The sequence below is a fragment of the Pristiophorus japonicus genome, chromosome 1, assembly GCF_044704955.1.
Source record: "Pristiophorus japonicus isolate sPriJap1 chromosome 1, sPriJap1.hap1, whole genome shotgun sequence".
NCBI lineage: Eukaryota > Metazoa > Chordata > Chondrichthyes > Pristiophoridae > Pristiophorus > Pristiophorus japonicus.
The window spans coordinates 82,557,418-82,572,186 of record NC_091977.1 but is presented as its reverse complement, the minus strand read 5'-3'; the positions used below and the strand labels follow the sequence as shown (position 1 = coordinate 82,572,186).

Genomic DNA, 14,769 nt, shown 5'->3' with positions numbered 1-14,769 from the left:
TATCAAACTGTACCCAAGGAAGTATTCAACACCTTCAGGGGAAAAAAAAGAAAGCTATTTGCCAAAGTCCAATTTTAATCCATCAAATGTTGCTTTTACACCTTTAATACTGCATTGCACAATTTGTCTTGTGAATTTTTTAACTGACTCCACTAACTAGTGGAATAAATGTCATGGAAGGGTAACTATGTTGAAAGTTAGCATGTTATACAGTAAATGCAGATTAATCTTAATTGGCTGTTTCTATATGGAACACTGCACAATTTCCATTTTAAAGAGCAAACTTTATTCAATGACCTCCCTTAGTAAAAATGTAGATACAACAATTCATTCAATTTAAATGTTTCTAATTAAATGAAATGTTTCTTACTAGCTAAAACTACCTGTGGAACAACTGAGTTCAAGTGCTTTGATGGACAATGTATACCTAATAGATGGCATTGTGATGGTGAAGCTGACTGTCGTGATGGATCTGATGAAAGTAAAGAAGCTTGTTGTAAGTACTTGTACCTAGATGGGATCTGTTTATTTTTTTAAACTAAGTAGCAGCAAGTGTTTTCCATAATGAGGGTTGATATTTATCTGCTTATTTCAGTACCTGAGTCTGCATTGACTGGGTGGCCTCTTAAAAGGTCACATTTTGCTTTTTGTGGAGCAAAGATAACTCTCTGGTGTTCCTCTACTAACTGTCTTGATGCTTGTGCAACTTTTGTGTGTGGGAAAAGATAGAGCCAGTGGCTAAAGTAAATGTTGGTCCCTTTTAGAGGATGAGACCAGGGAATTAGTGATGGGGAACATGGAGATGACACACTCGACAAATATTTTGTATCCGTCTTTACAGTAGGGGACACTAAATATTCCAACAGTGTATAGTCTAGGGGGGGAGGAACTTAACACAATCCCAATCACTAAGGATGTGTTACTCTAAGATAATGTGACTAAAGGTGGATAAATCCCCTGGACCTGATGGCTTGCATCCTAGGGTCTTAAGAGAAGTAGTGGCAGGGATAGTGGATGCATTGGCTGTAATTTACCAAAATTCCCTGGATTCTGAGGTGGTCCCAGAGATTGGAAAACTGCAAATGTAATGCCCCTATTTAAAGAGGCAGATAAAAAGCAGGAAACTATAGACCAGTTAGCTTAACATCTATAGTTGGGAAAATGTTGGAGTCCATTCTTAAAGAAGCAGTAGCAGGACATTTGGAAAAGCATAACTTGGTCAGAGTTGGCATGGATTTATGAATAAGCAAGTTTTCTATTGAGGGACTGTCTAATGGTTATGATGGAGAAGTCATGTTTGACAAATTTGCTGGAGTTATTTGAGGATGTAATGAACAGAATGGATAAAGGAAACCAGTGGGTGTGGTATTTGGACTTCCAGAAGGCATTTGACAAGGTGCCACAAGGTTACTGCACAAGATAAAAATTCATGGGGTTGGGATAATATATTGGCATGGATAAAGAATTGGCCAACTGAAAACAGTCAGGATAAATGGTTCATTTTCTGGTTGCCAATCAGTAACTAGGGGTGCTGTAGGGATTAGTGCTGGGACCCTAACTATTTACAATCTCAACGACTTGGAAGAAAGGACAGAGTGTAACATAGTCAAGTTTGCTGACTATACGAAGAGGGGACACAAAATCTGCAAAAGAACAGGCTGAGTGGGCAAAAATTTGGCAGATGGAGTATAATAGAAAGCAAAAGGTCATGCACCGGCAGAAAAAAAAAAATCAGAGCAAGTTATTATTTAAATGGAGAAAAATTGTAAAGTGCTGCAGTACAGTGGGCCCTGAGGTTACTTGTACATGAAACACAAGGTTAGTATGCAGGTACAGCAAGTGGTCAGGAAGGCCAATGGAATCTTGGCTTGTATTGCAAAGAGGATGCAGTATAAAAGCAGGGAAGTCTTGCTACAGTTTTACAGGGTATTGGTGAGGCCACACCTGGAATACTGTGTACAGTTTTGGTTTCCATATTTACAAAAGGATATACTTGCTTTGGAGGCAGTTGAAGGTTCACTAGGTTGATTCTGGGAATGAGGGGGTTGACTTGAGGAAAGGTTGAGTAGGTTGGGCCTCTACTAATTGGAATTCAGAAGAATGAGGTTCGTATTGAAACTTAAGATTGAGGTGGATGCAGAGAGGATGTTTCCACTGATGTGGGTGACTAGAACTAGGAGGCATAATAGAATAAGGGTTGTAAATCTGGAATTCACTGCCTCAGCTGTGGAAGCGAGGATATTGAATAAATTTGAGTTTCTTAACTGATTTAGGGAATGAGGTTATGGGGCACAGGCAGGGAAGTGGACTTAAGTAATTGGATCAGGCATGATTGTATTAAATGGTGGAGCAGGCTTAAGGGGCCATATGGCTGCCTACTGCTCCCATTTCTTATGCTCTTATGAGGATATTCAGTGCTGATTTTCTTTCAAGACTAATTTTATTGGTATAAAGTTGATTTAAAAATTTTGTCTAAACTGTGTTCCCCTTGAATGTCCTATAACTGGTCGATGTCTATCATCAACCCTACACTGCAGGCAAAGAAAGCAGAGTGCTTTAACTGAAACCTGTGTTTATTTCAGACCTGAAAACTTGCCCCATTGACGAAATTAAATGTGGCCCTGGATCTCTTCAGTGTATTCCAGTTTCCTGGAAATGCAATGGAGTGCAGGACTGTGATGATGGTAACGATGAAGAAAACTGTGGTAAGTTGATCAAGGAAACTCAATTATGGCCCAACACTATCTCAACATTCACCTGGTCTTTTCCAACTTTGCCTCAAGTGCAGGTTTCATGATGGGAGAAGATTGACACTACTAGTGCTTGCTTGATGTACATGGGTGATTTTTTTTTTGTCCAGCACAACTATGTCCCAATTCTGCATAGATGCCCATTTTCTACCCTTTTCATTTGTGTAAAGTAACATATTTTGTGGGCAAGTCCAGCATTTATTGTCCATCCCTTAATTGCCATTGAGTAGTTTGGTAGTCCAATTCAGAGGGCAATTAAGTGGTTTTATACTAAGGCCATTTCAGAGAGCAATTAGGAGTCAAGCACATTGGTGTATGACTGGAGTTTCATACAGGCTAGACCAGGTAAGGATGGCAGATTTCCTTCCCTAAAAGACGTTGAACCAGTTGAGTTTTGACAATCCAGCTCTGTGGTCAGTCCTTTTTACTGAGTTTTTATTATTTTTTTAATAAACAATTCAAATTATCAAACTAAACTTTTGTCTGGATTATTAGCCCAGGCCTCAGGATTACTAGTCCAGTAACATGACCCCTATACTACCATAGGACTACAAAGTTCTATTTGTAGAGATGCTGTTAATTCCTTGACTTAATGTATTAGTTAGTTGATGGTAGACAATGCCACCAATATGATGCTGATCATTTATAGCTGTAAGGCTCATCAATTATGGAGACTTGTGATGAGGTTCTCCGGCCTAATGTCCTCCTCCAGCAGCACCACTCTGGATAACCAGTGAATTGGTAGAGATGCCCATCCCTCTTCCCATGCAACATAGATCAAGAATTTTGATGCAGGCTTAAACTACTGTGTCCAGCCTGTGACACCTGTTATCTTTGTATCCTACAGCTCTGTAAATACTCTTTTATCCATTCTGTGTAAATATGTCCTAGGCTCTTGAGTAACTTTAATTTTAATGTGGTTAATAGTAAAATTGTTCACTTACAATTTACTTGACTGAGATTTAACACTTTGAATTGCATTAACAATCCTCCAGTTTTGAAGGCACTTGAGTCTTTTAATCTGATTTTTTAATGGCTTTTAAACATGACACTTTTCTCCTTTTTAAAATATTGTCCTCCATGCTTTTTTCAGGCCATCTTGCTTGTAGTCCGGTAGAGTTCACTTGCTCCAGTGGCAGATGCATTTCCAAGGAATTTATCTGTAATGGTGGTGATGACTGTGGTGATGGAAGTGATGAAAAAAACTGTGCTCCACCTTCCTGTGGCCCACATGAGTTTCAGTGCAGTAATTCTTCAGAGTGCATATCCTTGAGTTGGGTGTGTGACCACAATGCTGATTGTACTGATCAGTCCGATGAATCTCCAGACAGCTGTGGGTACACAACAGCTCCATTTGTTACCTGCTCTCCTAATGCAGTCCAATGTGGTTCAGGTGAATGTATCCACCACAAATGGTACTGCGATGGGGATATTGACTGTAAAGATGGAAGTGACGAAGCCAACTGTCGTAAGTGATTTTCTATGGTTATCCTATCCGATTACTTATTTCCTTCATCCATTTGAAGGACATTATTAAAGGAACTTTTGGCACAACTGACGCACTCTGATTCTGTGCGAAACAGCCACATGCAGTAGAGGGATCTGGGGTCCTTTTGCATGAAACAGTTAGCATGCAGGTACAGCAAATTAGAAAGGAAAATTGAATGTTAGCCTTTATTGCAAGGGGATGGACAATAAAAGTAGGAAAGTCTTGCTACAACTGTACAGGGTGTTGGTGAGACCACACCTAGAGTACTGCATGTAGTTTTGGTCTCATTTAAGGAGGGATATACTTTCATTGGAGGTAGTTCAGAGAATGTTCGCCTAGGTTGATTCCTGGGATGAAAGGATTGTCTTGAAAGGTTGGGCCTATACTCATTGGAGTTTAGAAGAATGAGGTGTGATCATATTGAAACAAGATTCTGAGCAGGCTCGACAAGGTAGATGCAGAGGATGATTCCCTCATGGTGGAATCTAGAACTAGGGGGCATAGTTTCAGAATAAAGGGTCTCATTTAAGACCAAGATGAAGAGGAATTTCTTAGGGTTGTGAATCTTTGGAATTCTCTACTCTAGAGCAGTGGAGGCTGGGTCATTAAATATATTCAAGGCTGAGATACAGGTTCTTGAACTATAGGGGAAATCAAGGTTTTGGGGGGGGGGGGGGGGGGGAAAGGAGAGAGAAGAGAGAAAAGGCAGGAAAGTGGAGTTGAGGCCAAGATCAGATCAGCTATGAGATTGAATGGTGGAGCAGGCTCGAGGGGCTGTATGGCCTACTTCTGCTATTATTTTCTCATGTAGAGTAAAGCTTATTTTATCTGACTCCAGCAATGTACCTGCTACTGATTTGTTTCATAAATCTTATTGGCATTATGGGGTGAGGATAATGTCTTTCCTGATGGAGATTTCCTAAGCTGGAATTTCCCAAGTCACTGCTGATCCCATTCTGAGTGAATATAAGGGGAACTGCCAATGTTTTGTATGGTAAGTAACAAGATAAGATATGTACAAGTTCACATTCTGGAAAGGGTGTCCCCAAGACTAAAATTTTCCATTAAGCTTGTTGGCTGGAAATTGGCCAACAAGCCCATGGATTATTGGCTATAATTTGGGAATCCAGTCAAATCTAATTAATCTCACCATATAAATGGTTTAAAATGCCATGTAGCATCAAATTACAAATGTGTAACCTCTGGGACCCAAGTATAATCGATCCAGTCTTAAAGATGGTGCAGATATACCCTGGACCAACTGAATAATCAGGAGAGTCACAATCGGCCACTAAGTAAGATTGAATCATGAAACAGATCTAAAATTCACAAAGCTTCCAACCTGATGGCGACTGCTCCAATATGTATTGTGGAATGAAGGCTTATCTATAAAAACAGAACTGAAGTTAAATTGTAGTGCTGCAATACAAGGATATGTATATTGTCTACAGTTGCTTTTCTGCTTTGTCTATGTTTACATCTGACTGCTTGCACCAAAAGCATCACTGCTCATGGCTTCACGTTAAAGTAAAGTGAATGGGCCAGGTTTTGCTGGTGAGGTATCTTGTGGCATGCCCCACTATTTAGACTTAAATTGCTCATTGGGTTCTAAGTTTTTGCCCACAAAGTTGAAAGCATGAGCTTTTAATGGCACGGTGAGGGTAACAGGGCATCTATGACTGGTGAACAATGGGACTAACAGTGTATCTCCTTAACCAGAGATTTAAGGATTGAGAAATGGAGGAAGCACTGAGGAAGGTTAAATTTAAGAGCGGGTGAATTCAAAGTCAAATTGGGTAGAGCAATGGAGGTAATGAAAGGTTGGATTGAAAGACAAGAAAATTTTTTTAATCTAAATAATTCACAACCCGAATGAGACTCCACACTTGTTTACTTTCTAGGCAAGAGAGGTTGATTGGCGGTTATTAACAATGATCATACTATTAAAAGGCTACTTTTGCTAAATACTAGACTTTGCTTTCTGTTGAGTTTTTAATGGGCAATTAATGCATAAATTCAGCAACTTTATGATCAAATAGATTAAGCACTAGGGACTAGAAATTCACCACTAACTATTGATTTAGCTCCCTTTTTTTGGTCAAGTTTTTTTGGTGCTAAATTAAGGCCATTTTGCCAGTGATGTAACACCTTTATTAAAGGGCAGATTTTTTTTGTCACTCGCTGTTTGAGCGTTTCCCAATAAGGACATTCTTAAGGACAGTGAAATACCGATTTTGAAAAAGCTTGCCTTACCTGGTCGAGTCCCAATCAGCATTAACTGTGCTGTCTTGGGAAATGGAGCTACTGCAGAAATGTACTGAACAAACACTTGTGGTTTTGAAAATTATTTTTTTAAAACACACTTCTAACAACTAAAGGTTGGCCCCACATGTAACACATTACCCTTTTTAAAAAAAAAAAATGAAATCTACTGGAAATCATTGGAAGAGGAAGGCAAGACTTAGTCGCGTGCCCGTGCACAGAGACCTGGGGGGGGGGGGGGGAGCCGAATGCCAAGCTCGTGTCCGGCTGCAGGAGCGATCCTGCTGGCCGTCGTGCTGACCTGGTGCCTCCCATGCCGAGCCCAGTGAGCAGCAGAGATGGGACGTGAACAGTTCGGTGGTGGCCAAAATCTCTGCCATCCATAATCGGGTCAGTGGGAATCCTTCCAACCCTTGAGAATTCCACAGATAGCACTTCTCATTTTGAGGCAAATGCTTCTCAAATGATAAATATCATGATCATAGGCAGTCCCTCGAATCGAGGATGACTTGCTTCCATGCCGAAAAGGGATGAGTTCACAGGTGGGAGCAGGCTGGGGAGCGGAAGGAGCAGCATGGTGGCGTACCACTCCAGGGAGCAGCACGTGCTGGAGCAGGAGAGCAACGGCAGTGAAAAGGGACGTTGAGGTCCAGGTCGGTGATTGGAGCAGATACTGCAGGAGCAGCAAGGTTGGAGCAAAGGAGTGGCCAGAGATTGTAGAGGGACGTGATCAGGGCCCAGGAGAAGCATGAGTTCAGGGCCCAGAAGAGGGCCCGGGGCAGCACAGGCCAGCCCACACTGATTATGTGCGCACTAGACCTGTGCAGCAGAGCAGGTCTCCAGTTGTCTTGGGTAATTCTTGCCACTGGACCAAGACCTAGCTCTGTCAAGCCCGTGGTGGCTGGTGTGCAACGGCTGCCACACGTTTATTATTTTTAAAAAAATCCATGCACTGGCATCTTCCACCCTTCAGGATGTCATTCAGGACCTGGAATTTTAGGTCCGTCATTGGAACACCTGTGAACTTATCCTTTTTTGGCGTGGAAGCAAGTCATCCTCCTTTCAAGGAACTGCCTATGATAACAGGAGGACATGACATTGGATGATATATGCATTTAAAATAAAAAGGGGATATATTAAACAAATCAAACTCCAAGGCTAAAACCCATTGTCTGGATTACATCCACACATTTTAAAAGAATTTAGGGAAGAGATAACAGAAGCTTTACTACACATTTAATAATGTGTTTGAAAAAGGTGTACTGGAGGATAGCTAACTTAATACCTATATTTAAGGGAGATAGAACATGTCCAGGGAATTATAGACCAGTCAGCTTAATGTCGATGGTAGGAATAATAATGGAATCCCTACTAACGGAGAAAATAAAAACATCTAGAAACCAAAAATATACTGGAGAGTGCATTGAAGATTTACAAGGATGATGCCAGAAATGCAAGGTATATAGATCAGGAAAGGATGAACCAGCTGGGACACTTTTTTTTTTTCTCAAGAAGGGTGACCTAATACAGATCTTTAAAAATTGAGGTTTTGATAGTGGATACAGAGAATGTTTCCACTTGTGGGAAAGAGCATAACTAAAGGCCATCAATATAAGATAGTCAAGGAATTCAGAAGAAACTTATTTACCCAAATTGTGGTGAGAATGTGGAACTTGCTACCACAATGGTTGAAGTGAGTAGTATAGACTCATTTTAGGGGAGGCTAGGCAAGCATGTGAGAAGGGAATAGTTATGCTGATAGATTTAGCTGAGGAAAGACTGGAGAAGGCTCGATTGGAGCATAAATGCCAGCATGGACTGGTTGGGCCAAATGGTGTTTCTGCTGTATATTCTATGTCACTTAGTGGTGCAAATAGCCTAGAAACTTATGATTTGCAATTCAGTGTCTCTTCCTAGCTACAAGTTGCTGGCCAATTTGTGCATTATGAATGCCATGTGTTCAGGCGCCATTAATTTCCAGCAAAATCTGGCCTGAAGTTTTTAGCCTTTCACTGTTACAAAAATTCAATTTTAGTATGGCATTCTGCAGAGAATTGAACCTATCCATTGCAAGACAGCTTTTTCCTCCTCTGCTTGCTCCTATCAATTCTGGGATCTAAAATCTGTAGCCTCTACACCCCTGCTGTCACCCAAATGAGCCATGTATCTCCATGTCTACTACTTGAAGAGAAACCGTGAAGGATGTGGGATTTTCAGGTGACTTTTAGTAGAAAATGGCTGTTTTCTCAAAGTAATATAGCTTGTGAACAATGCTACAAGTGAGTCTCATTCCTCATCATTGTGATGCACAGTTGTGATTCTTCCACTTGATTCTTCAGCTCTTCGAACATGTAGGTCAGATCACTTCAGGTGCAGTGATGGTAGCTGTATCCCAGGAAGTAGCCAGTGTGATGGAATTAGTGATTGCACTGATGGTAATGATGAAATCAACTGTAGGAAGGGTGAGTACACAAATATACTTTAGTGGCTTAAATATCTTAAGGTATTCAAAACTCAATTTCATGTTTTACTTTTGGTAGTTGCAGAATGTACAGGACCCATGGACTTCAAATGTCGAAGTGGTGAATGCATAAATTTAATGCAAGTCTGTGATCATCAGCAGGATTGCAAGGACTGGAGCGATGAACTCCTGGAGAAATGTAGTAAGTGTTTTGCAGCAAAGTCTAATCTGAATTGTTTGCACTTTGGTTCCTGTTTCTCAAGCCTGTTAACTACAACATTTGTATTGTGGCTTTGAATATTTTGTTCTTTTGAAAGTTTGGCATTAGTCAAATCAAACTGAATAATCTATCTCTTTATTGCTGTATGTCACTTTAGAAATTGATTTTGGCAAAATTATCCCAGCACCTTGCAGATATTAGATTTGGGCCTGTTGCTGTTGTAGTTAAGTGACTGACTCATTTGGTAATCATCATATAAATGTTCAATAAAATGATACTGGAAAAGCTAGTTCCTAATTGGGTTCTGTTGCAAAACATCCTCTACTAGTATTTAATGGCTTTCAGTATTAACTTGCATCTTAGAATGACATTAATGCAGCAGGATCAATGTGCATTCAACAATTCACAGCACTAATCAAGATTTATCAACAGTAACTGCATGTGGATAGATATTAGATATTCTAAGACCTTTTGGAGTTGTAATCTTAATCTGATAGTGGAAAGGAAAAGGAGCAAAATAGATGCTTTTGTCTGCTGCTTTATTTGATCAAACCACTAAGAATTGACCTGTTGCATTTCAAATTTGACTAAATTGAGTTAGAGTAATTTTACAATGTCCAGAGCTGGCATATTGTGGCACTAACATCAGAGGGAGATTTCCCCTGGATGATCTTGATGTGAATACTTGATGCTCATCAAATTCTTGCCAATGCTTTAAAGTTTAAAGACTGGCAAGTTCTTATTGAGCTAATGAGGCCAGTTATCAGAACACTTGACCTAAAGTTTAACTCTGGGTGGGGCAGGCAGATGAAAGGTTGGAGGGCATGGGAGAAAATCACTAGAGAAATGTGATTCTTCCCTAATGAAGGGAATGCATGATTGTGAATTGTGCACTTTTGTGGTCTGATTTAATTTTGTAGCTAAAGCATTGCTCCTAGTTTAAGTGGGCCATTAATAATTAACTATGTGGCAATGTACTATTGTGCTGGTGCTCCAATTAATGCTTTACCCAACAATTTAATATAGGGGTGTTCATCCTTCTCCAGATTCCCCTCTGAGGATCTGTGCTTGTGGAGGAGTGAGCTTGACCACTGTCTTTATATGTTCAGTATCTTTGAATCCAGATCAGACTTGACTCGATGTCTGTTCACTAGGTTTGAGTCCCAAGTAAAGTGAACTAGTAGTGTCAAACCAGTTGACTGGGCTCACAGCACAAAGTAAAGTTGATACTAAAATACCAATCTTGCTTCGAGGCCACAAGGGCAGCTGGCAATGGAAAATGCTAAATTTCTGGTAGGTGCTGTAGGTTATTAATTCTTGTGAGCAGAATAAAATGTTTATTTTACATCTGATTTGGCATTAAAATAATTTCCAAAACTAGGTGTCTGAAATGGACCATCAGTTCTAATGCTCTGCTTTTAATCCTTAAACACTTGCACAGCAAAGCTGTGGTCAATCAGCATCTGTAAAGGAGTATTAAATGTTCTAGGCATAGACCCTTTGGCAACTGAAACCTAAGATGTGTACTAAATAGTGTTGAATACAAAGCAAACCTGATTCAATTACAGGAAGTTTAGGTGGCTAATGAAGTGCATATTAAGAAAGTGGGATACTAGTAGACATGCAGAAATATCATCTCCCTTTTGCTGTCTTCTCTCTCTCCCACCTTCCACCCCCCCCACCCAAAAAATGGTTTTCCTTCAGTTGTCTCTCTCTGTGTGTGTCTCTGTGTGTGTCTCTGTGTGTGTCTCTGTGTGTGTCTCTGTGTGTGTCTCTGTGTGTGTGTCTCTCTGATCCCCCTGCCCCACAACAGACCATCTTGCATTTGATTTGTCTTTGTCCTCTTTCTACCCTCCAACCTTATATGATCTCGCAGTAAATATATGTTCCTCCCTCCTTTCTTTCCCTTTCTCCCTCTCAACCACCACCTCTAGAAGGCCCACTCCTTCCAGAGTATCTTCTTTTGTGTTGGTGTTTGAACATTTTTGTAATTTCTCTTACTGAGCATAATTTTCAGCATTTTGCCAATCATCATTCAATTTTCCAATTTTAGTTGTAAAATTTAATTATAGATAAGCACTGATTAAACACAATCAAATGGTAGACCTGATTGAAATTGTTTTATTTGGTTAAGGTTTTTCTAGAATTAACTTGTAATTGTCCTGTGCATTCTGAGAGAACTTGTGTAAGTGTAAACAAAGAAATGCATTAAGTTCAATTTTAGCCTTCTAACTGCAAACCATTCCAACAGTTTGTCTGCTATGAGAACCATTCCTTAATCATACAATGAATCTTTAGTCTTTACACTCAAGCCCTAATGTGCCCAATAATGCTGATTGCACTTCTGGACTGGAAGTGATCCTGAGGAGTGGGATATTCACTATTTTATTTGTTCCCTTTGCAGATGTGAATGAATGCTCATTTAACAATGGAGGTTGCTCTCACATCTGTCACGACCTTGTCATTGGCTATGAATGTGACTGCCCTGCTGGTTTTGAATTGGTTGATAAAACTTGTGAAGGCAAGTTGACCTCTTTTTTTTTTTTTGTAGATCATTAAAATTGACTTCCTCTATGAATCTAAAGAGATAGTGTTATTTTCAGATATTGATGAATGTCAAAATCCTGGAACCTGCAGCCAAATTTGTATGAACTTGGAAGGAAGCTATAAATGTGAATGTCATACAGGATATCACATGGATCTAGCTAATGGGGTTTGCAAGGCAATCGGTAAGTCAAGTTTCTGAAAGCAATCTGCTTAGTTGAAAGGTTGGATATCCTGCCAGAAATTAAAGTAATTTCAGACATGAGATTCTTAATTTTCCAAACTTTCAAATCATTAATATTTGGGCCTATGATTTTTCAAAAGGCTGCTTAATTACTTAAAATATTGTACAAATCCCCATCAATTCAACTTCATGACTGTCTCCATTGCATGTGCTTATCCAAGCTTTTTAATGGGACTATAGCTGTTGGAAATGCATTATTCTGTTTCTTTGTAGAATCCACACAATTGAGTCACCTAGTGATGCATCATGGGTGGCTGTCTCCTGCAGATAGCCGGATTGCCTCGATGTCTTGAGGCATCTGTTTTCCTGAAACTGGCTGCTTGGTGGAGCAGAGTCTGTAACAGATGAGCCTGTTCTTGTTTGGAGTGAATATTTTGACTTTCCAGTCATAGACTTGTATAGTCTGCAGTTTCCTGTTTAGATTTTAAACAGCTATTTCCATTTCTTCTGTAGCCATAGGATAACTTGCATTTATTGCTTCATTTTTTTTAAATGAAAGCATGGCAGCCAGAATATTTGTAATGGAAGGCAATGACCTAATTTAGAAAGACATTGATCGTTCAATTAATCCACTCTACTGAGTGCAGCAGTAGTGGGGATTATATCCATTTTTTTCAGTGCCATTCTTTTGTACATAAACTGTTTCTAGCCATGTTTTTGCATATCTGGATAAAATCTGACTACTTTCATTCCATCTTTGAGTCAGTGCTTTGCTTAGCATAATTGTTAATTGTTTTTACTGGGGTTTGTTTCACTGGATTTTCTAATGAAGAAACTACTGTGCAAAATATTCAAGTAATATTCCTTACAGTAGAATTGTCTAGCCTATTGTAAGGAATATTACTTGATACAAAATGTTGATCTTTAAGTGGTGAGAATAAATACCCCAGGGCAATTTGCAATGAACAAAAGCCCTGCAAATACTAGATGAGCTTTTCATCTGACCTACATTAACTATTCATTCAGTGCAACTTCATGCAAAAGGTGCACAATAATTTCACTGGATTTGTAACTGGTTTGGGTTTACAAAAGTTACTGTTCAGATTCTGTTTTGGACTGTACTCCGTCTACTTGTGGAACCAAGACAAGAATGCAGATTGTTTTTGCAGTAATGCTTGCTTAATTTTGAGGATAACTTGTATAAATTCTGCATAGGAAAAGAGCCTTATTTGATCTTCACTAATCGCCATGACATTCGTAAATATGGACTGCATCGCCAAGAGTACACCCAGGTAGCTGTGCAACTGAGAAATGCTGTCGCACTGGATGCTGACATTGCAGAGCAGAGAATCTTCTGGGCTGACTTAAATCGGCGGGCAATTTTCAGGTAATAAATCTTGAACTGATGCTACAGACTGCAATACAAAATCTTGCTGCATCTTTTTATGCAACTGATTTGGTCTTAGAATCTGTTTGAAACAGTTTTAGTGTTCATCACTAGCAAGTTAAATTTATTGGCGTTCCATAATGTTTAGGTGTAAGATGCTACTTCAGTAAACCCATTTATCCAGTTGAAATGCAACAGGCAGCAATCCATCCACTTTCCCATATAACATGCCTTAAAACAAATTCTCAAAAGCTGCTGTTGCATGCTAGTTCAACTAATGGTCCCTCTTTATGCCTAAACTTGAAGACTGGGAACTACATATGTCACAGATGGGCAACCCACATCTTGGATTGCCTTGCCTAAATAGTGTAACATTCATTACTCATTGCAATGAGATGTAGGTTTTGTCTCAAACCATAAAATATTTGATCTAAACTGAAGTCACTCCAACTTAATGTGCTAAAGGTTGGCTTTCTGGATTTGTAAATTTTAATGTGTACAATTTGGATTAAAATGAGAAACATCAATATCTAATCAGCTTGGCTCTTAACACATTAGAGTCCAAAGGTTCAAATCCTGCTCTGGGACTTGAGTACAGAATCTCAGCTACTAGAGTGCTGTGTTGAGGTGCTGCCTTTCAGATAATTTTAAAACTGGGGCCTTGTTTGTGTCTGCAGGTGAGATCCTAAGATCCTGGTAGCATTATGGAACAGCAGGAGTTTGTCCAGTGTTCTGAATAATCATTTAGCCTCCCAAAAATGCCACCAAAAAGATTGACTATTTTCATCTCATTTATAGAATCTCTCTTCAAATTAGTTGCTGCATTTCCCTACATGTAACTGCACTTCAAAAGTAATGTGTAACATGTCTGAGTTTCTTGGATGAGAAGACTATACAAAATTCAAGTTTTCTTTTGCCAAAAGAAATTGGGGACTTAAATAATGTAACTTTCTTGCAGTGTGTCTGTGGATAAATGGGAACACCCAACTGAGATCACCAGAATCAAGGATCTAGGAATCCCGGTAGGAATTGCAGTGGATTGGATCTACAAGCACATCTATTGGACCGATCGGGGTGTTAAGACCATATCTGTGGCTACATTTGATGGAACCAAAAGGAAGACTCTCTTTGACGCTGACTTAAGGGAACCAGCTTCTGTAGCAGTTGATCCAATAACTGGGTACTGAGAATTTTAATGTGCAAGTGTATGTCTTGGAGTGCATGATTCACAAATGTGTAGTTAAAATGTATGCAATATCCATTTTGGATTGATGAATACAATTTTGCTGTGGTCAGGTGGAGTGTTGGGGACAAATTCCAACATTGTGAATATTCAGTCTCCATTTTTGCTTTTATTGACTGCTTTTATATTATGTGGTTGGAGTGTGGCACATGGATTTGTCCTACTGCAGAGTATATTCTGACTAAAGGAAGCAGTGTTAGCAACTTTGGAAAAGCCTGAATAGCCTGTA

General features: G+C 39.6%; 1 protein-coding gene across 1 annotated transcript in view; it reads left to right on the top strand.

Annotated features, from left to right (window-relative positions):
- The window catches only part of LOC139273976 (very low-density lipoprotein receptor-like), a 54,998-nt gene that overhangs the window by 28,315 nt on the left and 11,914 nt on the right, over positions 1-14,769 (top strand). Inside the window, exons 14-22 of the mRNA XM_070891243.1 lie at positions 374-496; positions 2,583-2,705; positions 3,844-4,218; positions 8,841-8,963; positions 9,042-9,164; positions 11,587-11,703; positions 11,786-11,911; positions 13,126-13,297; positions 14,256-14,477. Of these exons, the coding sequence (XP_070747344.1) occupies positions 374-496; positions 2,583-2,705; positions 3,844-4,218; positions 8,841-8,963; positions 9,042-9,164; positions 11,587-11,703; positions 11,786-11,911; positions 13,126-13,297; positions 14,256-14,477 (1,504 nt within the window). The remainder of the gene's footprint in view (positions 1-373; positions 497-2,582; positions 2,706-3,843; positions 4,219-8,840; positions 8,964-9,041; positions 9,165-11,586; positions 11,704-11,785; positions 11,912-13,125; positions 13,298-14,255; positions 14,478-14,769) is intronic.